The sequence below is a fragment of the Pteronotus mesoamericanus genome, unplaced genomic scaffold, assembly GCF_021234165.1.
Source record: "Pteronotus mesoamericanus isolate MK-2021 breed Mesoamerican mustached bat unplaced genomic scaffold, CSHL_Meso_final contig_41, whole genome shotgun sequence".
NCBI lineage: Eukaryota > Metazoa > Chordata > Mammalia > Chiroptera > Mormoopidae > Pteronotus > Pteronotus mesoamericanus.
Genome location: NW_026555152.1, coordinates 8,124,930 through 8,147,809, shown reverse-complemented (window position 1 = coordinate 8,147,809; position 22,880 = coordinate 8,124,930). Strand labels below are relative to the sequence as shown.

The 22,880-nt window shown below is 36.7% G+C and overlaps 1 protein-coding gene across 6 annotated transcripts in view; it reads right to left on the bottom strand.

Annotated features, from left to right (window-relative positions):
• The window catches only part of ERC1 (ELKS/RAB6-interacting/CAST family member 1), a 565,692-nt gene that overhangs the window by 49,387 nt on the left and 493,425 nt on the right, over positions 1-22,880 (bottom strand). For all 6 annotated transcript variants that reach the window (XM_054577182.1, XM_054577180.1, XM_054577185.1 and 3 more), the window contains one exon: positions 10,834-11,022. In XM_054577182.1, the coding sequence (XP_054433157.1) occupies positions 10,834-11,022 (189 nt within the window). The remainder of the gene's footprint in view (positions 1-10,833; positions 11,023-22,880) is intronic.

Here is a 22,880-nt window from a genome sequence, read left to right as displayed (position 1 = left end):
GTATCCACTCCCCTGAGTGGCAACAGTATGAGAGGTCCTAATAAGCCCATCCACAGGAGGGACTCCGCCCCACCCTGTGGTGTTAAAGCTGGCCTGCTGAGTGCAGAGTGACAAGATTAACAGCTGAAGGAGACAGCCACAGACAGTAGATTCCTGGACGTCTCAAACAGACTGCCTAAGGTCAGACGGGGTCAACATCTGACATCATCAGAGGCAGATCCTGAAATAAAAACAGTGGTCTCCTACCATAGGAGTTCACACCACAAAGTCAGGAAATCAAGACAGATCAACTTAAGAAAAAGAAGCAAAAAAGAAGAGTCTCACAAAAAATGGGAAGACAAAGAAACACCCCCCAGTCGAAGGGAAAGGAGGAATCCCCAGAAAGAGAACTAAAGGAAATACGGACAAGTAAACTATCAGATATTGAGTTCCAAACAACAGTTCTAAGGAAGCTCAAAGAGCTCAGTGAGCTCAGAGAGAATTACCAAAAACTGCAGGAAAACTATGAGGAACTTACTGAAAACTGTATCAGCATGAAAAAGGACATAGAAACTATCAATAAGACACAAGAGGAAATGAGGAATACAATTTCTGAATTGAAGAACACAGTAGAAGGAATCAAAAGCAGGTTAGATGAAACAGAAGATCGAATCAGCGAGCTGGAGGACAGGGAGAAAAAAAGCTCCCAGAAAGCGCAAGAAAATGAAAAAAGACTAAAAAAAGATTGAAGAGGCATTTAGGGAAATGCAGGACAATCTGAAATATAATAATATCTGTATAGAAGGGATACCAGAAATAAAAGGAGGAAGAGAGAGAGAAATTGTTTGAAAAAGTAATAATGAAAAACTTCCCTATTTGAGGAGAGAAAAAGTCACAGAAGTCCATGAAGCACAGAAGGTCCCATTCAAGGAGAATCCAACAAGGCCCACTCCATGACACATCATCATTAAAATAGCAAATATCAAAGACAAACAGAGAATCCTAAAGGAAGCAACAGAGAAACAGGTAATAACATATATGGGAGTCCCAATATGGCTAGCAGCTGACTGCTCAACAGAAACACTACAAGCCAGAAGGGAATGGCAAGAAATATTCCAAGTCATGAAAAGCAAAGGCCTGGAACTAAGACTGCTCTACCTGGCAAGGCTCTCAATTAAAATGGAAGGCAAAATAAGGAGTTTCCTAGAAAAAAGAAGGCTAAAAGAATACTCCTCTGCCGTATCAGCATTGCAAAATATGCTAAAGGGACTGCTTTAAGAACATGAAGAAAAGAGTCTATGAATACCCAGTTCCTTTCACAGTCACTAATACTTGATATTAGCAATATTTTTAATACTTATTTATCTGATTGTGACAATGATGTGTTATTTTAATTGTACTTTATTATTTGTTGAAACAAAACATATTTTTGTATATTTCTTGCCTATTTCTATTATTTTTAAAAAGCTTTAAGTGACTTTTTGGTATTCTTTATACATTTATTGATTAAATGTTTGTAGAAATTTTTCCCTAAAAAAACCCCCCCAAAATATATTATATTGTTAGATATATATGTTTGTTTCTAGAATGCTCATTTTATTTCATTGATCTACTTGATTATTTCTGTGCTGGTGTCATGTTGTTTTAATTGCTGAGACCTTATAATGGATTTACATTTTTTAATATTTTATAATGGCTCTTGACATTTAAATAAATAAATAAAATCAATCTGCATTTAAAAGAAAGAAAGAAAGAAAGAAAGAAAGAAAGAAAGAAAGAAAGAAAGAAAGGAAGGAAGGAAGGAAGGAAGAAAGAAAAAGGAAACAACTCCTACCTTTTGCAACAACATGGGTGGAACTGGAGAATATTATGCTAAGTGAAATAAGTCAGTTGGTAAAAGACGAATACCATATGATCTCACCTATAAGTGGAATCTATTCAACGAAATAAACTAAGAAAATAAACCATAGGCTTGGAAACATGGAGCAGACTGAAAGTGATCAGAGGAGATGGGGAAGGAGGACAGTGGTGGAAATAAGGGGAAAGGACTAAACAAAGAACATGTATGAGTGACCGATGGGCATAGACAACAGAGTGGGAAATGATTGTGGGAAAGGGGGGTGGGGTGACGTGGGTGGAAGAGGGCAAAGGGGGAAAAACTGAGACAACTGTAATAGAATAAACATGACTTAAAAATAAATTAATTAAAACAAAACACAACTCACATATATGCTGTCTATAACAGACCCAACTCAGAACAAAAGATTTACACAAGCTGAAAGTGAAGGGATGGAAAAAATATTCCATGAAAATTGAGATGAAAAAAAGCTGGAAATGCAATACTTGTATTTGACAAAATAGACTTCAAAACAAAGGCCATAACAAGAGACAAAGAAAGTCACTCCGTAATACCAAAGGGATAAATCCAATAAGAGGATATAACTCTTGTAAACATATATGCACTCAAAATAAGGAACACTTAAATATATAACAATCTTGCTGGACTTTAATTAAGAGATTGACAGCAATACAGATGTTGTCGTGGATTTTAACACCCTACTGTCACCAATGGATAAATCTTCCAGACAAAAAATCAACAAGGAAACGGCAACTTTAAAGGACACACTAGTTTGAATAAATTTAATTGATATTTACAGAACATTCCACTGAAAAGCAGCAGAATACACATTCTTCTCAAGTGCACATGGATCATTCTCAATATAGACCGCATGGTAGGACATAAAATAGGTCTCAACAAATTCAAGAAAACTGAAATCATATCAAGCATTTTCTCGGACCATAATGGCATGAAACTGGAAAGGAACCTCAATAAAAACACTCAGAAACATTCAAATACAGGAGGTTAAATAGCATGCTATTAAATAATGAATGGATCAGTGAAATCAAGGAAGAAATCAAAAGTACCTGCAAACAAATGAATATTAACACATAACAACCCAAAACCTATGGAACACAGTGAAAGCACTTCTGAGAGGGAAGTTCATAGCATTACAGGCCTACCTCAAGATTAATGAAAAATCTCAAATAAACAATTTAATCCACACCAGAAGAACTAAAAAAAACAACCAGAAACAAAGCCCAGAGTGAGTAGAACAAGGGAGATTATCAAGATCAGAGCAGAAATAAATGACAGAGACTAAAAAAACAATTCAAAAGATCAATGAATCCAGGAGCTGGTTCTTTGAAAAGATAAACAAAATAGACAAAGCTTTAATGAGATTCATCAATAAAAAAAGAGAGAACTCAAATACATAAAATCAGAAATGAGAGAGGGGAAGGAACAACTGATACCACAGAAATACAAAGGGTTATAAGAAAATACTGTTAATAACTATATATCAAGAACATGGACAACCTGGGCAAAATGGATAATTTCTAGAAACATACAATCTTCCAAAATTGAATCAGGAAGAAGCAGAAAACCTAAATAGACTGATAACAACTAATGAAATTGAAGCAATAAAAAAAAAACAACCTCCTGGCACACAAAAGTCCTGGACCAGATGGTTTTACAGGAAAATATTACCAATCATTCAAAGAAATCCTAACATTTTTTCTTCTCAAACCATTGTAAAAAATCCAAGTAGAGGGGAAACTTCCAAGTTCTTTTTATGAGGTCAGTATTACCCTAATTCCATAAGCAGATAAAGACACAACAAATAAAGAAAAGTATAAACAGTAAAATCCTCAACAAAATATTAGTAAACTGGATACAGCAATGCATTAAAAAGAGATGCACCATGATCAAGTGGGATTTATCCCAAGGATGCAAGGTTGGTACAATACTCACAAATAAATAAACATGATACATCACATAAACAAAATGAAGATAAAAATCACATGAGCATATCAATAGGTGCGCAAAAAGCATTTCATAAAATACAGTACCCATTTATGATAAAAAGTCTCAGCAAAATGGGAATAGATGGATCATACCTCAACATAATAAAGGCCATATACAAAAAACCTACAGCCAACATTATACTCCATGGGCAAAACCTAAAAACATTTCCCTTAAAATCAGGAATAAGACAGGATGTCTGCTTTCACCACTCTTATTTAAATTAACATAGTACTGGAAGTCCTAGCCACAGTGATCAGACAAGAAGCAGAAGTAAAAAGCATCCCAATTAGAAAGGAGGAAGTAAAACTGTAATCATTCATAGATTACATGATATTGTATACAGAAAATCCTATAGGTTCCACCAAAAAAAACCCCCCCACAAAAAACCCCACCCCCAAAACTACTAGATCTAACAAATACATTCAGTAAAGTAGCAGGATACAAAATCAATACTCAGAAATTGATGGCATTTTTAATATAGCAATAATGAACTATCAGAAAGAGAAATTAAGAAAACAGTCCAATATACCTGTGAAAAAAAAAGGTACTTAGGAATAAATTGAACCAAGGAGGTAAAAGATCTGTACTCAGAATACTAAAGGGCACTGAAGAAAGAAAGTGGGGAAGATACAATTAAGTGGAAGAATATATCGTGTTCATGGACTGGAAGACTTAACATCATTAAAATGTTCATACTACCCAAAACTATCTGTGCCTTTTAAAATACCAATGGTATTTTTTACAGATCGAGAACAAATATTCTGAAAATTTATATGGAACCAAAGCAACCCTGAATAGCCTCAGCAATCTTGAGAAAAAACAAAGTTGGAGGGATCACAATACCTGATATCAAATTATACTACAAGGCCTCTGCCATCAAAACAGTCTGCTATTGGAATAAGAACATACACATAGATTAATGAAATAGAATAGAGAGCCCAGAAATAAACCCATGCCTTTATGGTCACTTAATATTTGACAAAGGAGGCAAGAGCATACACTAGAGTAAAAACAGTGTTTTCAATAAATGGTGTTGGTAGAACTCGATTAGTACTTGGAAAAAAATGAAACTAGACCACCAACTTATACCATACACCAGAATAAACTCAAAATGAATAAAGGACCTAAATATAAGTTGCAATGCCATAAAAATCCTGGAGGAAAACATAGGCACTAAAATTCAGATATCTTGTGTAGCAATAATTCTGCCAATACACATCCTAAGGTAAGGGAAATAAAAGAAAAAATAAACAAATGAGACTACATCAAATTAAAAATCTTATGCATAGCTAAATAAACCATCATCAAAATGAAAAGGGAACCCACTGTATGGGAGGACATATTTGCCAATAATACATTGGACAAGGGTTTGATCTCCAAAATATATAAGAACTCATACAACTCAACACTAGGAAGACAGACAATTCAATTAAAAAATGGGCAAAGGACCTGAATGGACACTTCTCCCAGGAGGAAATACAGATGGCTCACAGACATATGAAAAAGTGTTCAAATTACTAGCCATCGGAAAGCTGCAAACTAGAAACACAATGAGATATCACCTCACACCTGCCAAAATGGCTATCATTAATAAATCAACAAACAACAAGTGCTGGCAATGATGGGGAGAAAAGGGAATCCTAGTGCACTGCCGATGAAAATGCTGACTGGTGCAGCCACTGTGGAAAACAGTATGGAATTTCCTCAAGATATTAAGAATGGAGCTTCCTTTTGACCCAGCAATTCCACTTCTGGGAATATATCCTAAGAATCTCAAAACACTAATTCAAAAGAATATATGCATTCCTATGTTTATAGCAGTGCTATTTATAACAGCCAAGATTTGGAAACAGCCTAAATGCCCATCAGTAGATGGGTGGATAAAAAGCTGTCATACATTTACACAATCAAATACTATGCGGCAATAAAAAAGAAGGAATTCTTACCTTTTGCAACTGCATGGATGGAACTGGAGACTATCGTGCTAAGTGAAATAAACCAGTGAAAGACAAATATATGATCTCATTTATAAATGGAATCTAACGGACAAAATAAACTGATGAGAAAAACAGAATCAGAGGCATAGAAACATGGAACAGACTGACAGCTATATGAAGGTATGGCAGAGGTGGTGACTGACTGAAAGAAGGTGAAGGGAATAGTCAGAGAACATTTATGCATGACCCATGGGCATGGACAATACTGTGGGGATTGACTGTGGGAATGGGAGGGTGAGTTGGGTGCAGGGGGCAAAGGGGGAAAACTGGGATAACTGTAATGTATAAACAATAAAATATTTTTTAAAAAAGATAAATAGCAGATTTTTTTTACCAGAAACAATGGAAACCAGAAGAAAATGGAACAGCATCTTTAAAGTATTAAAAAACAAAAACGAACTGTCAACCTAGAATTCTGTACACAGAGAAGAGTATTTTTCAAAGTAAAGGTATATGGGAAGTTTGGGGGGAATGAAAGGATTGAGTAAAAAAAGAAAAAATGTATATTAGTTTACTAGGACTGTCATAACAAGCTACCATAGACTAGGGAGTTTATTGACAAGTATTTTCTTACAGTTCTGGAAGCTAGAAATTCAACATTAAAGTGTTGGTAGGGTTGATTTCTTTTGAGGCCTCTCTACTTGGCTTAAAGGTAATCGCCTTCTTGTTATGTCCTAACATTTTTTTTCCCCCTCTGTAAGCATGTACCCCTAGTGTCTCATGTATGCCCTAATCTTTTCTCATAGGGTCACCTGTCAGACTGGATTAGGCCCACACTACCAGTCTCATTTACAGGCCCTATCTCCAAATACAGTTATGTTCTAGAATTTAGGGCTTCAACATATGAATTTTCGTGGTCACAATTCAGCCTGTAACATCCCACACTCTAAAGCCCCCCAAATCATGTCCTTCTAACATGCAAAACACATTTAATCCCATCTCCAAAGCCCAAAAGTCTTAACCCATTCCAGCATCAACTCTAAATCCCAAATCTCATCTAAATATTATCTACATCAAATGTGGGAGAGTATCAAAGTGTGATTCATCCTGAGGCAAAATACCTTTCTAGATATGAACCTGTTGAAACCAAACAAGTTATCCACTTCTAAAATGTAATGGTTGGACAGAGTTAGGCCAGACATTTCCATTCCAAAAGGGAGAAATTGGAAAGAAGTGAAAGGGACCATGGGTTTCAAGCAGGTCTAAAACACAGAAGGGCAAATTCCATTAGCTTTTAAGGCTCAAGAATAATCCTCTTTTGTTGGATGCTCTATCCTCCAGGTTTTCTGGGGTGGCAGATCCAGCCCTTTGGCCCTCAGTGTCAGACTGGCCTATTGAAACAAGGAGGTAGCTCTACTCTCTGGAACCAAGGAAGAAGAGAGATAGTCTTGCACCCTAGACCTGTACCTCCTGAGCTGGTGGATATAGGCTGTATACAAGAAACTCACTTTAAAGACAGCTTAAAAGCAAATATATGGAAAAAGATTGACCAGGTACTCACTAATTTAAAAAGACATGTAATGGTTACATTAATATCAAAGTAGATTTCAGAGCATGGAATATTATCAGCTTTGAAGAGAGACATGACATAACGATAAAAGAGTCAATTCATCAACAGACATAACAATCTTTAACATGTATGCACTTAATAACAGAGCTTCAAAATATATAAAGCAAAAATTGATAAGGTAATAAAAATAAACAAATCCATAAATTTAGCTTGTATGGTAGCCAGTTTCTAAGAAGGCAAAGGAAACAAAACCACTCTGGGAAATCTTCAAAGTTAACTCCATTCAGGTTATATTTCTATAAGCCAGGCAGTTAGAGATTATAGGGTCATGACGCAGGATGGAGTCTAACTAGTTCCTGACATCAACAGATTATCTAAAGCTACTAAATGGCACTGAGGAAACTGTCTTGAGTCACCAAATAAATTATCAGTTAAGTATATATGAAGCATTCTCTGCAGGCATAGTACCATGCTAGGTACTTTAGAAATACAAGACATGGTTCTGGCAGTGAAGAAACTTATCTAGATGGAGAATTAAGAATCACAAATATAAAATACAAAATAATAAACTCACTAGAATAATAAAATGAAAGCACTCATTTAAGTTACTGAGCAGATAATAAGTACCTGGTACTAATTTTAAGATGAAAATGATCTGGTTCATGTCCTCAATAACAGAAAGTCCAGAATGGGAAGACAGACATGAAAACATGGAAGTCTAAATATTCTAGGTACTATAGAAGCCCTAAAAAAGGAGATGCACATTGAGCTTGGGGATTCAGGAACAGAATGCATGGAAAAAATTGTGTCTGAGGTGAGCTTAAAAACTCAGATTCTTACTTAGGCATTTTCTGGGGAGACAAGCTAGGGAAGGGCACTTCAGGCAGAAGGATCAGTATGAACAAAAGGACAGAAGCATAAAAGCTGTAAGTAGTTTAATAATTTAAAAAATTGTAAGCAGTTTAGTATGCTTCAAGGATAGGGTGGGAAGGGATGTGCATTTAGTCATTAGGACAAATGAAAGAAGGTTTTGTGTGGCATGATAAGGAACATGAACTTTATCGTATCTGCCTGCTTTCCTCTTCCTCTCTCTCATTCATTCAACAAATACTTATTGAGCAGATCCTACATCACAGGCACTGTTCTTAGTACAGAGTATACAGCACTGAAAAGGACAGACAAGGCTCTTGTCTTGTCCTCATGGGGTACCAGTTGAGGGAGCATGGTAGCAGTGAAATGCACCAGACATACAGAGTTGAATAACACAAATGTCAGCCACAGAAGTCTCTACATCTCCAAAAGAAAAATATAAACAGAACACACACACTCACACACAAAATAAACTACTATGCATATCTGGCAGTGATTCATATCTTATGTTTCCTGGGCTTCAAAAACTAAAGTCAAACCTTGATCTCAATACTTTCACAGGCAAATCATTTTGTATTATTAGAGGTCATTTTTCTCAATAGCCTAGTCCCTTAAATTTTTACTTGGGTCAAGGGGGCAGCATATTGGTTGGTTTCTCTAACAATCTTTAGCAGCCATGGAGAAGCTTGTAGAAGGTGGAGGTAGTTGCTGTATTCCTTTACAGATAAGCTAAGTTACCTGTTTACCAGGAAATCCTGTTGGAGATACTATTCCCCATATCTAAAGCAATAACTTCAGTAACTGAAACATATACTCAATCAAAGGGGAACATGAGGATATTATCACAATTTATGCATGTAAGGAAAATTGTCTTGAGAATCACAGTAGCTTGACTGTAACATAATGTGCAATGGCAAGTCATATTAATGAATTCCTGGTTTCATTCATTTTAAACTTTTGGAAAAATTCTTAGTTTGAAATTTTCTATCTTGGTCTCACCCTGAAGATAATTTTTCCCTTTGGAAAGTTAAGTCCATTCAGACATATTGAAAAACAGGACTGAGAATAAAAGTACTTTTTCCATTTCAAAGACAGCTGTTTACAAAGAAATAATTTAATGTTAATTAAATTTTGATACATCCCTATGTTAGTGTTTTAAGAAGCACTGTCTTTCTGCAAAATTTTGAAACAAAAGCTTCTAAAGTTAAAACCCATGATGCTCTGTTTCTGGTGGGCTTTCAGTTGCATGTTTCACTACATGGTTATTAATATCAAAAGGAGCTATTAGGATTCAATTTAGTTTTCTCTTTATACTTTTCCTCTTTCAAGAAGAGATAAAATTTCTACAGCAACATGCTAAATTTGAGAGGTATGCCTGATCTTTTCACATCAAATAAGTAAGGTGGATAACTAATTAGGCTGCTAAATATGTCTATTATTGGGCATGGGGAAGGAAGCACAGCTCTTAAGATTCCAGCTAGCATTTCTCCACCTGTGAGTTGTCACTGCTATATTTAACATCACATTATGAGAGGTTTTGTATTAAACACAAATTTCCTTCACATATTATGAGTAGCAAATAATGTTTTAACAAATAGGAAGTATTTGGCTGAAGAATAGTGTATAGCTTCAAAATACTGATGAAGAGTTTCAGTAAATTTACAAAACTTAAACTAAAAACAAAACGCGCTTAGAATTAATGTTTTAAGAACTGTTCTATTTATCTATTTTTAAGTGTTTATTCAATTTTTCTTTCTTTCACTTTGCATATCTGCTCTCCATCTTTATCTTCATTCTGTTTTCTCTTTCTTTAATTCATAGTTTTTGTGCCCTGGTTGGTGTGACTCAGTGTATTGAGTGCTGGCCTGCGAACTAAAGGGTTGCTGGTTCGATTCCCGGTCAGGGCAAATGCCTGGATTGTGGGCCAGGTCCCCAGTTGGGGATGCATGAGAGGCAACCACACATTGATGTTTCTCTCCTCTCTTTCTCCCTTTCTTGCCCTCTCTCTAAAAATAAAATCTTAAAGTAAATAAAGTTTTAAAATATTCAGATTTTGTCTCCAGATTAACCTTCTCATTTATTTATTGAACTAAAAAAAAAAAAATCACATTAAAAAAAGTAAACCAATGGAATTTAACAGGCAACGGTGATCAGAAAATACAGCATGGGGATGGTAACCTAAAGTAATGTATCTAATGGTTATTTTCTTAAAAACTTAGTATGTTGTAACCCATAGTTCCCTAGAGACAAGTAAAGATACATGCTATTGACTCGTCAGAAATCTCTTATCCAAGTATCCTTAACTCAGTCTTTCCTTCAGTGGCATAAGTATTAGTGGCCATCACTTCCATGATATAATGTATGGCATGTGAACAGACTGTCCTTAATCCTCTTCCATCTAAATTAGCCCTTTCTGACACTTCATCAAGTTATAATGAGGGAAGAATGAAGTAGCACTTCCTTTAAATGGTAATTCTTAATATCTGTTGAAGAACTAATCACTGCTAAGAATCTTGAATACGAGCACTAAATTCACCAAGGTAGCTCCTGTTATAACAACTTAAGTAGCAGTTGAATTTTAATAGGGTCTTATCAAAGTTCAAGTGACTTACCTGTTCCTGGGTCATCTTCTGCAGCTCATTCTCCCAAGTTGTCTGGTCATCGTCCAAGGTATAGGAAGCTGGTGGAGTGAGCCCACGAAGGATCAGGGGGTTTCGGTCATGGCAGAGGGCTGTCAGGTGTCCAATATACAATTTTAATTTGCTTCTATTTTGGTCAAGTTCTAAGAGGGGCTGGATGATCTGAGGTGAAAAAAAATGAGGAAAGTCAAGGTCAATCTGAAATGAGAAGTTCAAGTATCTTTATGCCTCCTAAGTCTAAGGAAACTGACCAAAGACTAAAGCTCTTCTAATGACTATTGACATCTTCAGGATCATAAAAAGAAACACGTACCTGCATGTTTACAGAGTCACACCCAATCACCATTCTGGGAGATGGGTAGGGGATGTTGGCTTAGTGTATCAGTATGAGACTAAGAGTTCCATACTTTGACAGGGGATTAAGCACAGGACTAACATTTATACAGGAATGACATTCCTGATAAAGACTCCAGTTACCTCACAATTTCTTTTCCAATCTATTTATGAGTAGGTTACAAAATACTGTTAGTGAAATTTGCTCCTCTGAAAACCTGGACAACATATACTTCATTTGTTCCTTCACCTCCTAGGATAGGAGAAAAATTCTCTCTCTGGAGAAGGGGCATGTTTTCTTTGGCCAAGAGATGTGATGAGTGAACTCATTACTAACCTGCTTCATCCTGGCTTAAGCTCCTCTCATTCATTTCATTTCACAGAGGCTATCTGATTTTCTTTTAAAACAGTGATTGATAAATCCTTATATAACACTGAATACCTGACTCATAGCCAAGGACTCTGAAATTCTCTCAGTTGTAACATTGGTTCTCTTTTTCCTGAATAGCAGTCCTGTTCTATTTTTTTTGAAATATTATATTCCCTTTGCCTTTGATGAACAACTATCCCTTTGACTACCTTTGGAAGCACGTTAAATGACAGATGACTTTTGCCCCAGAATTTCATTTAACAGCTCTCATGACAATACTCTGGTCAGGTACTTGGTAGTTGGTCAAAGCCTGGGGTGTCTGGGAACAGTTGGGTCAGATCTCATATCTCAGAACTGAAATGTTAGAGCAGCATCTGCTTGATACACAGCAGCTGTGAGAGCTGCAAAACATGGCCAAAATGCTGGCAATTCTCAAAATGTTCCCAGGGCTTGTAAAGCAGAGGTCTGCACCTGTTGCATGTCACTGGCTGGCATTTTTCATCATTATTACACCTCTGACCCACCTAATGAATAGGGAGCTCAATAATCTTACTTTCAACAGTGACACTGATTTCTCCCTGGCCTCCTCAGAGCACTGCTCCTGTTGCTTTCCTTTCTAAAAATTGTTTTAAAAAGAACATTATATACCTTCAAATTATGAAATCAATACATATTTTACTCTGAAAAACATGGGAAAACTATAAAATAAATAATAAAATAGCCTATAGGTATTTCATCAAGAATACCACCTGAGAACTTCTGGTCAAGATGGCAGCATAGATAAACACCTCGTTGCACAACCATATCAAAATTACAACTAAACTACAGAACAACCATCCTTCAGAACTGCCTGATACCTGGCTTAATGTAATTCCTAAACTATGGAATCAAAGAAGAAGCCACATCAGGACTGGCAGGAGGCGTGAAGAAGTGGAATGTACTGGTCCCACACCCAGGTATAGTGGATAAAAATGGGGAGAGAAATTTTGGCTGTGGAGGTCCTGTCTGGGGAGTGAGGGGTCCCAGCCCTACACCAGACCCCACAGCTCAGGATTCCAGTGCCAGGAAGAGAAATCTCCATAACTTCTGACTGTAAAAATCAGTGGGGATTGATGCTGAGGGAGACTGAGGGCCCCTGGAATCCCAGGCAGTTCCTCTTAAAGGGCCCATGCACAGACTTACTGGGACTCACTCATTCTGAGCTCTAGCCCTGGAGCAGTAGCTTGAAAGGCACCAGAGATGTACAAGGAGGACCTAAACTGTCCAGCATCAGGGCAAGAGCTGGGGTGGGGGCAGTTTTCTGCCAGAGAGAAGTGCTGGTAGAGGCCATTGTTCCTTTTCTGAAGCCCTCCTCCCCCAACAGAGCTGGCAGGCAGGTGCCATATCTGAAACTCCATCAACCTGGCTCACACTGTTTGCCCTGACCTGGTTCCCTGAGGCCCTGTCCTACCCAACTTTCAGGTCCACCCAAGCTGTCTGTGTGTTTTTTTTCACACAAATGGTCTGTACTGGCTCATGCTTCAGATTTTACTAAATCTCTCAAACAAGCAGCATCTGGCATCACTGTGCCCTGTACCTCTTGCTAAGTGGACATAGGCCTGGCACTAGCAGCAGCCCATCTTGGTTCACCGCTTGGCCTCACCTGGGCACCTCCTAGCCCAGCACAAGTAGCAACCATCTGCAGAATGCTTTGTAGCTCATGTCTGGTGGTCTTGGGCAGAACACAGGTGGCAGCTGACCCTGACTTGCACCTCCTGGAGGCCCCAGTGAACAGCTTCAGACCACATGAAAGTACCATGACCCAACTACCTCTGCAAGCAACACACTCAAGAGTACTGATGAAGTAATTCCTGTTCTGTGAGGTGGGCCTCTGTAGAGCTGATCCTCCACAGTGGTCAGAGGTCAGTGTTCACAACTGGTCCTTGCAGCTGATTGGCCTGGGAGCAAATACACCCTACTGATGTGCCAACAGCAATCAAGACTCAGCTACAACAGGACGGTGCACACAGCCCACACTGGGAGCACACCTTGAGGGCCCAGCTTGGGTGATTGGGCCACTGGATCCTATCAGACACCTACTACACATTAGGCTACTCTACCAAGCTTGGGAGATGTAGCCACTCTACCTCATAAATAGAAACAAATACAGGGAGGCTGCTAAAATGAGGAGGCAAAGAAACATGTTCCAAATGAAAGAAGAGAACTCCAGAAAAAGAACTAAACAAAATGGAGCCAAGCAATCTACTACATGTAGACTTCAAAACACTGATTACATGTCTACTCAATGAACTTATAACTTCAAAAAGTATAAAAATGGAACAGACAGAAATGAAGGAAACACTAACTGAAATCAAGAATAATTTACAGGGAATCAAAAGTAGAGTAGATGAAGCCAAGAATGGAATCAGTAATTTGGAATATAAGGAAGCAGAAAACAAACAGAACAGCAAAGAAAAAAAGAATCAAAAAAAAAAAAAAAAAGGACAGTGTAAGGAGCCTCTGGGACAACTTCAAGTGTACTGACATTTACATGATGGGGTGCTAGAAGGGGAAGGAAGTAAGGAATTTGAAAAAATAATGACAGAAAACTTTCCTAATTTGAAGGAAACAGACATACAAGTGCAGGAAGTGCAGAGAGTCACAAACAAGATGAACCCAAAGAGGTCCACACCAAGACACATTATAATTACAATGTAAAAAGTTAAAGACAAAGAATCTTAAAAGTAGCAAGAGAAAAGCAATTAGTTACCTATAAGGGAGTCCCCATAAGACTGTCAGCTGATTTCTCAACAGAAACTTTGCAGAAGGGATTGACAAGAAATATTCAAAGTGATGAAAAGCAAGGACCTACAGCCAAGATTGTTCTATCAAGCAAAGCTATCATTTATAATCAAAGGGCAGATAAAGAGCTTCCCAGACACAGTTCATCACCACCAAACTAGTACTATGTGAAATGTTAGAGGGTCTTCTTGAAGAGAAAAAGAGGATAAGAAACGTGAACAATTAAATGGCAATAAATACATATCTATCAGCAACTGACTCTGAAAAACAAAATATACAAGCAGAAAAACAACAAAAGAATAGCACCTGAAACATTTTAGTAATTTTCTTCCAAGTTTTTAAATAACTTAATCAACTTCTAATAGTATCAGACTTCACATTTACTTGGTATACTGTTTAATAATTCAATGTTATATTGTGAGTACTCTTCACAATGTTACATTATTACCGGAAATCATGACTTTTACAGTTGCTTTATAAATATATTACATTTTGTTTATTTCTAATACTATTTCTATGACATAATTAAAAGAAGAGCAAGGGCTTAGTGGCTTAAACAATCTTTAGCTTACTAAAAATATGAGAGTTCAGAGTTTAGGCCTACATATTATAATACAATACAGAAGTTAGAGTCTGACTAGACAAACTCGAGAAAGAATTAATTTAGCATTATTTTTTATTTTTTAATCTCTCATATATACAATTCTATAAGGGTAAAGGTTAAAACCTTAGGTGCTGGTGTGAAAAACTTGGGCTCTATAAGAGACCCACAATAAGCAGGCTCAAAGCACCAGCTCTGTGCTGGCATTTTTTACCTATGCTATGAGAGGCATATCAACACTGCCAATCACTGAAGGAAGACACTGGTTCAATAAAAGCAACAATTTGGAGAGTAGGAAATTGAACCGTTTTTCACAAACAATTTTAATCTGTCTCTCAAAAAATACTATTTTATTTCTGAAAGCAAATGCATACACTGTAGAAAATTCACAAAGAATTCCAAAGTATAATCTTTGAAGGCAATATTCTTTTAAATGCATGTATAATTTGCACTTCAATAACTAAACTGTCTAGTCCTGGTTCTACTACCACATCCTTCATGGCCTCCAACAGTGCTGCCCTATTTTAATTTCCTTTTTCTTTTCTTTTTCTTTTTAGCTTGGATTTCTCTATTTTTTTCACAGGCACATTGATAAAAAATGATAAATCACTTTTGAGATTTCCCCCAGGTTTGTGTAACTGATTCCCAGTCTGTGTGCACGCGCGCGTGTGTAGCTGTTACTACACCTGGGCTGCAAGGTTGAAAGATGAAAGAGATGGTTTAGGTAATTACTGTTTGAATTGGAAAACTGGCATAAAATAGTTTGACAAGTGAGGGAAGGAGGCAATGTGATAAATGGTAATAATCGAAAGGTCAAATTTCTCACAGTAAAGTGGAAAGACACAAGCTTTCTTCTCTTTGACTGAGGATGAAAAATAATTGACATTCTAGGTCCCTATCTTTAGTCAGGTGAATTTCAAGCTGATTTAAATGCATTTCATGCTGTAGTACTAATTGTTTAGAAAACACTATACTGTTTTGCACTGTAATTTTTCAAAGTCCAGTTGAAAAATTAAAAAATGATGGAATTTGAAATGTTTTTCTTAGGATAAAAACCTATTCTATGCAGTGGTCAAAATGTCTGTCCTTTCTCCTCATGTCAAAGAGAACTGCTTTTTAAAAAACAAAAACAAAAATCTATAGTTTACATTGTGAGAGTATAGGAAACTGTCCAACTAGCACAGTTCCTAAATCTACCCTTAAAAAAAATCACTCATGCCTCTCTGACAGGCCACATTTAACCATGTCAATCATGTGGGAAATGCCCTTATCTCTTCCCCTCACCCTCAATCTAACTTGGGGAGGCCACTTAGAAAAGAAATTGCATTTCCCACAAGGCAGGACTGCCACTGCCTAATCTCAAGAAGGAAGAGGGATACTTGTCAAGGAGAAAAGAGGATGCCTTACAGAATCTGTGTGTCTTCTGTCCACATACAACTTTAGTACATTGGCAAGGAGTCCTACCAAAAACAATCAGAAATATGGTCAAGCCACATTAGTTCTATAGCTTTGCAGAACTAAAGTTAAACAATGAACTTATTAACATATCCTCCACTTGTATCAAATATAATGTCACAATAGCCACATTCCCCCAATCCTATGTCTACCAAGTTGTTAAGGAAAAGAATTTAAATTATAAAAAGGGATAAGAGATTTTTGGTTAATGTACTAAGAGCTTTTTTTAAAAATTTTTTTGGCAAGGATTTCTTTGCTTATGCATTAGATCCTCAAAGGGGTTTTAAAGACCAGTATTAGATGACACATGGTGACAGAGGACACTGATCTTCTCAAAGTGTTTATTTTAACCTTCTTTTCTCTTAAGTAAGGTTTGGTGGCTAATGCCTTTTGAAGATAAATAAGCTGCTTCTGCATTGTCTGATACAGATTTAACTGGAAAATCTAAGTACCCCATTTATGTAGCCCATTCATCTATGAGATGTAAATATACTTTCTTAGAATATTTGCCTTCTCAATACCAGGATGGAATGGGCAGAGTCAAAAGCACCTAACAAGTTAATTATACGGCACGTTTTTCTCTTCCCACTCTACTGTTTCTGTATCACTTACTCTAAGTATAGGTTAGTTGGTTGCAACACATTCTAGGATCTCACTTTGGGAAGAATGGAATATCTGTATCACAAAGACTAGACTAACAGGTGCTGAAAATTATTTGGGACTTAAGGTATTTACCCTTGGGGTACTGATGTTTTATTGTTTGAAAGATGTTACTTCTTTTAAAGCTAACATTTACTGATCATCTATTGTATTCCTGGCAAATTATTTTTGTATTTTCTATGATTCTTCTGTGGTTAGCTCACTGCCCTCAACTGGCTACAAAATCTTTTTGTTTTTCTTTTCTGCAGTCTTCAGAGGCAAGTTCAACTGTCCACATAAAAACTGTATATATACTGTGTATATATATATATATATATATATATATACACAGTAACTATGGTAGTATTGACTTTTCATTGAGCTACCATTACACTTCTGTCCTCCAATGAAGGTACACCAAGAAAGTCCAGAACAATTAATATATAAACTTCCCAGAGACATTATTCTCTTAATGGTATTCTTGTCCAGAGGCCCTAACAGAGAGCTAAAGTCTAAAAAAGTAAAAAAAAGAGGCAAGAAAATAAAATTCATCAGTCCAGTCTCAGTCTTTTTCCTCTTAATAACTAAATTTATCTTCATGGTCAGTAACATATGTCAGGATGAGAAAGATGAAGCATAGTGTTAAATCTCTTCACAAAGGTTTAGAGCTTAAACGTTCTTGCTTAAATATAGCTATTTTGTAAAAGAATAGGATTCTTAAAAAAATAGTAAACCTTCATAAGATTTTTACTACACTGATCAGATATACTGGAAGTCAAATCACATATATTTAAACTGAAAAGTTACATAATTCACTTAACTAACATTTAGTGAATGCCACTGTACCATGCCATATCCAGATTTAGCTGATGGGAATATTAGAAATAAGATGTGGTCCTAAGTTACATTAAAAAAATCATGAAATAGTAGAACTAATATGTTGAGTGTATACCAGAATTAAAATGATAAACTCATGATTGCTTTAACTTTAATTTTGAAGTTTACTTGAAGTAGACATCTAAATTGCGAAGTAAACCTCTTTGCCTTGAGGTTTAGGCTTAGTCTGACTTAGTCTCATATATAAAGTTATGAAATTCAACAAGTTTTTTAATACTTAATGGGCTCTGAGATCCAACCTTTTAATCAGTCTCCCCACTTGAAGCATAAACAAAAGGATACTAATGGATTCCTCAATGTGTTTGGTGTTATGCTGCTTACTCCTTCTAATTCTAACAGGAAAAAATATATTTGAGAATAGTCCTTATTTTATACTTCTTTTGCAAGAGATACACTGGACAAAAACAGGCCTACCTAGTCAACACCCGAACAGTAACATAAAAAGAAGTCAAAACTTTGGACTAGGTTTTAAGGTACATCTATATTACCTCCAAAGAAGTCTGATTATTAACATTGAGAATCTGGAAAGTTTCAGTAGCTTTAGAGTGAGTTCAAGGGCTTAGCTAGAGAGCTACAGTTACGGAAAAAATTTTCTATTATAACACAGCTGTGTTTCTTTTAGGAATAGGTTTAAAAAAACCCTAAAATTTCAAAAAAATTAAAAGATAACCCAAAGTTAAAGGCAAGACACTTCAGAGCTCCAAATCCTAATCCCCATTTCAGAACTATTTTTCATGTATATCTATTTGACTCTCCAAACAAATTTTATAGAGTGTGACTGCCTTACATTTATCTTCCAAAACAGAAATAAAAATCGTGCAAAAAGAAAAAAATCTAGAATAATGTTACTTACGCTACAAATATTTACTAAATACTTAGAATATTAGTTCTATACTAAACAGAGTCCCTTCCTCAGCATCCCTTACACATGACTTACTATTATTACTTGTTTAGTTAATAAAATATTTGGACCAGGGAATCATTTAGGATCCATTAACTTTCTCATCCCCTTACCTATATTCTGGTGGCAAAGATTCTCTCTTTGATCAAATTTTAGACTTTTGTGTTCATCTCTATACTAATTCTAGCAAGAATTCTGCTACGTTGGCTTATCAAGAGTCTCTCATCCTCACCCTCACACACTACTGGTGGGACTGTAAATCGGTACAGCTACTACAGAAAACAGTATGGACATTCCTCAAAAAATTAAGAATAGAGTTACCATATGACCGAGCAATCCCTCTCTTGTGTATCTTTTTGAAAAGTTTGAAAACATTTATTTGTAAAGATACAAACACCCTTATGTTTGCTGCAGCCTTATTAATGGTGGCCAAAACAAGAAAACAACGAAAGTGTCCTTTGAATGATAATTGGATAAAGAAGAGAGGGAGGGGCAAGATGACAGAAAAGTGAATGGAAGTCACACTGACCTCCAACCAGGATGAATCTGGAATTACAATTGAATTGTGGAGAAATCACCTGGAACAAACAACTGATCAATAGCAAAAGAGAAGCCTTGTAACCTCGGACAGAGAGAAGAATCAGCTTTAGCACAAATGGACTGGTAAAAAGTGTGGTAGAGAATTGAGAAGGGTGGCTGGGTGCTCACAGGCAGCAGCACCAGAGTGATACGTAAACAGCCAGTTGAATCCACCTGAGAAGAGTGGGGTCTAAACCATAAGCAGGGACCCCCAGACTATAGCACCAGAGCCCAAAAGGTGCACAGGTAACAGCTAGCTGAGAAAAGCGACAGGGTTGCTCTCTGCCAGAGACGGGTGGCTGGAGACACAAAGAGCTGTTTAAAGGGCCAATGCATAAATTTTTATTTGCAGCCACTTACCCTGGGCTCCAGCAAGGGCAGGGGTAGAGTGGGCTAGGGTGGCCAAGGAAAAATGGGGAAAGGAGGCTTTGGGGAGAGAACTGAGAGAATAGCCTGGGGAGTGTCCCAGTGCTGACTCATCCCCCATATGGCAGCAGCCATTTTGCTCATGCAGACCACTCTCCTCTGTGGGCCAACAGCGTGAGAAGACACAATAGATCTGTCCCCAGGAGTAACTCTACCCCACCCTGTGGTGTCTAAGGCGGCCTGCTGAGTACAGAGCGACTAGATTAACAGCTGAAGGAGGCAGCCACAGACAGTAGATTCCTGGAAGTCTTGAAGAGACTGCCAAATGTCAGACAGGGTCAACACCTGACATCACCAGAGGCAGATCCAGAAAGAAAAACAGCGGTAAATACTAGAAACTATTGAGACAAAATCCACTGTGGTCTCCTCCATGATTTGCGATATTTTCTTTACTATATAGCTTTTTGACGTTTATTGCTGGTCCATCAAGTTTGTGCATATTAAATCATTAGATTTTATACTAATAGTTTATTTCTCTCCTTTCTTATAACAGTATTAATCTCTTTACAGCCTTATTAATACTGGTTCATTTGCTGTTGATAGTAAGATTGCAGCAGGTAGTTATTTTTGTGGATGTGGGTTTGTTTCCTAGACTTTGTGGTTTTGTTCTGGCAGCATCAGCACAAAAATACACAAGATATGGTGGACAGAATGACCCTCAGTTAACTGGCTGGAGGGTAGGAAGCACCAAAGAATGACCAAACAACAATCAAAACCCAATTATTTCCACAAAGCCAACATAAATGGCATAAAAGGCGTCCAAAGAGTAGCAAGTTTAGGAGATCAAGGAGATTGCACCACTGAATCTCTTTCCACAGAAGTTCACATCACAAAGCCAGGAAGTCAAGAGAGATCAATTTAAGGCACAGAAGCAAAAAAGAAGAGTCTCATATAAATAATGAGAAGACAAAGTTACACCCCCCCAAACGAAGGGACAGGAGGAATCCCCAGAAAGAGAAAGAAATGAAATAGAGGCAAGTGAACTATCAGATATTGAGTTCCAAACAATAGTTATAAGGAAGCTCAATTAGCTCAGTGAGCTCAGGGAGAATTACCAAAAACTACAAGGAAACTACAAGGAAACTACAAGGAACTCACTGAAAACTGTATCAGTATGAAAAAGGACATAAAAACTATCAAAAAGAGGCAAGAGGAAATGAAGAATACAATTTCTGAATTGAAGAACACAGTAGAAGGAATCAAAAGCAGGCTAGACAAAGCAGAGGATCGAATCAATGAGCTGGAGGATAACGTAGAAAAAAGCTCTTAGAGAGAGCAAAAAAATGAAAAAAGACTAAAAAAAAAAATGAAGAGGCATTGAGGGAAATGCAGGACAACGTGAAACATGATATCTGTATAAAAGAGATATGAAAAGGAGAAGAAGAGAAGCAAGGGTTAGAGAACCTGTTTGAAAAAGTAATGATGAAAAACTTCCCCAATTGGAGAAGAGAAAAAGTCACATAAGTCAAGGAAGCACAGAGGGTCCCATTCAAGAGGAACCCAAAGAGGCCCACTCCAAGTCAAATCATCATTAAAATGGCAAATATCAAAGACAAACAGACAATCCTAAAGGTGGCAAGAGAGAAAGAGGTAGTAACACATAAGTGGGCCCCAATATGGCTAGCAGCTGACTTCTCAACAGAAACACTGCAAGTCAGAAGGGAGTAGCAAGAAATATTCCAAGTCACAAAAAGAAAATGCCTGCAACCAAGACTGTTCTAACCGGCAAGGCTCTCAATGAAAATGGAGGGAAAAATAAGGAGTTTCCCAGACAAAAGATGGCTAAAAGAATACACCTCCATCAAACCAGCACTGCAAAATATGATAAAGGGCCTGCTTTAAGATGAAGAAAAAGAGTCTATGAATACCCAGGTCCTTTCACAGTTGCCAATACTTGTTATTACCAATATTTTTTAATACATATTAATCTAATTGTGACAATGATGTGCTATTTTAATTGTTCCTTTTTTATTTGTTGAAACTAAACCTATTTTTGTATATTTCTTGCCTATTTCTATTATTTTTAAAAAGCTTTAAATGACTTTTTGGTATTCTTTATCCATTTATTGATTTAATGTTTGTAGAATTTTTTTAAAAAACAAACCAAACCATTAACCCCTTTTCAGATGTGTTGAAAATATTTTCCTATTCTATTACTTGTCCTTTAACTTTTTTAATATGTATATTATTGTACCATCTTAAATGTTTAATATAGTCATATTGCTGATATTTTACTTGATAGCTTCTGGGTTTGAATATTTTATTTCAGGGTAAGAAAAATATCAGTTTGTATTTTCTCTTAAAACTCCTTAGTTTCTACATACTGATTTTAAACTCACCTGAATATTTCTTGTATAATGTGTGCAATAGGGCTCTATATTTATTTTATTTCAAGTAATAGTGGTCCATGCATCTTATTTGTTGAATAAGCTTTATTTTACCCATTGATTTGAAATATCAACTTAATCATATATTACATTGTTAGACAGATATATACATTAGTCTCTAGAATGTTCATTATATTTCATTGATCTACTTGATTTTTTCTGTGCTGGTGTCACGTTGGTTTAATTGCTGAGACTTTACAATGGTTTTAAGTTTTTTAATATTTTATAATTAACTTTGACATTTTAAAAAATAAATAAAATCCATCTGTATTTAAGAAATAAAGAGAAAAAAAGGAAGGGAGGGAAGGAGGGAGGGAGGGAACTCCTACCTTTTGCAACAACATGGATGGAACTGGAGAATATTAAGCTAAGTGAAATCAGCCAGTTGATGAAAGACAAGTATCATATGATCTCACCTATAAGTGGACTCTATTCAACAAACTAAACTAATGAACAAAATAAACCAGAGGCATGGAACCATAGAACAGACTGAATGTGATGAGAGGGGATGGGGAAAGAGGACAATGGGGGAAAGAAGAGTAAGGGACCAAAGACCATGTATGAATGACGCACGGACATGGACAACAGAGTGGGAACTGACCATAGGAATGGGGAGTTGGGGTGTGATGGATGAAGGGGGGTAAGGGGAAA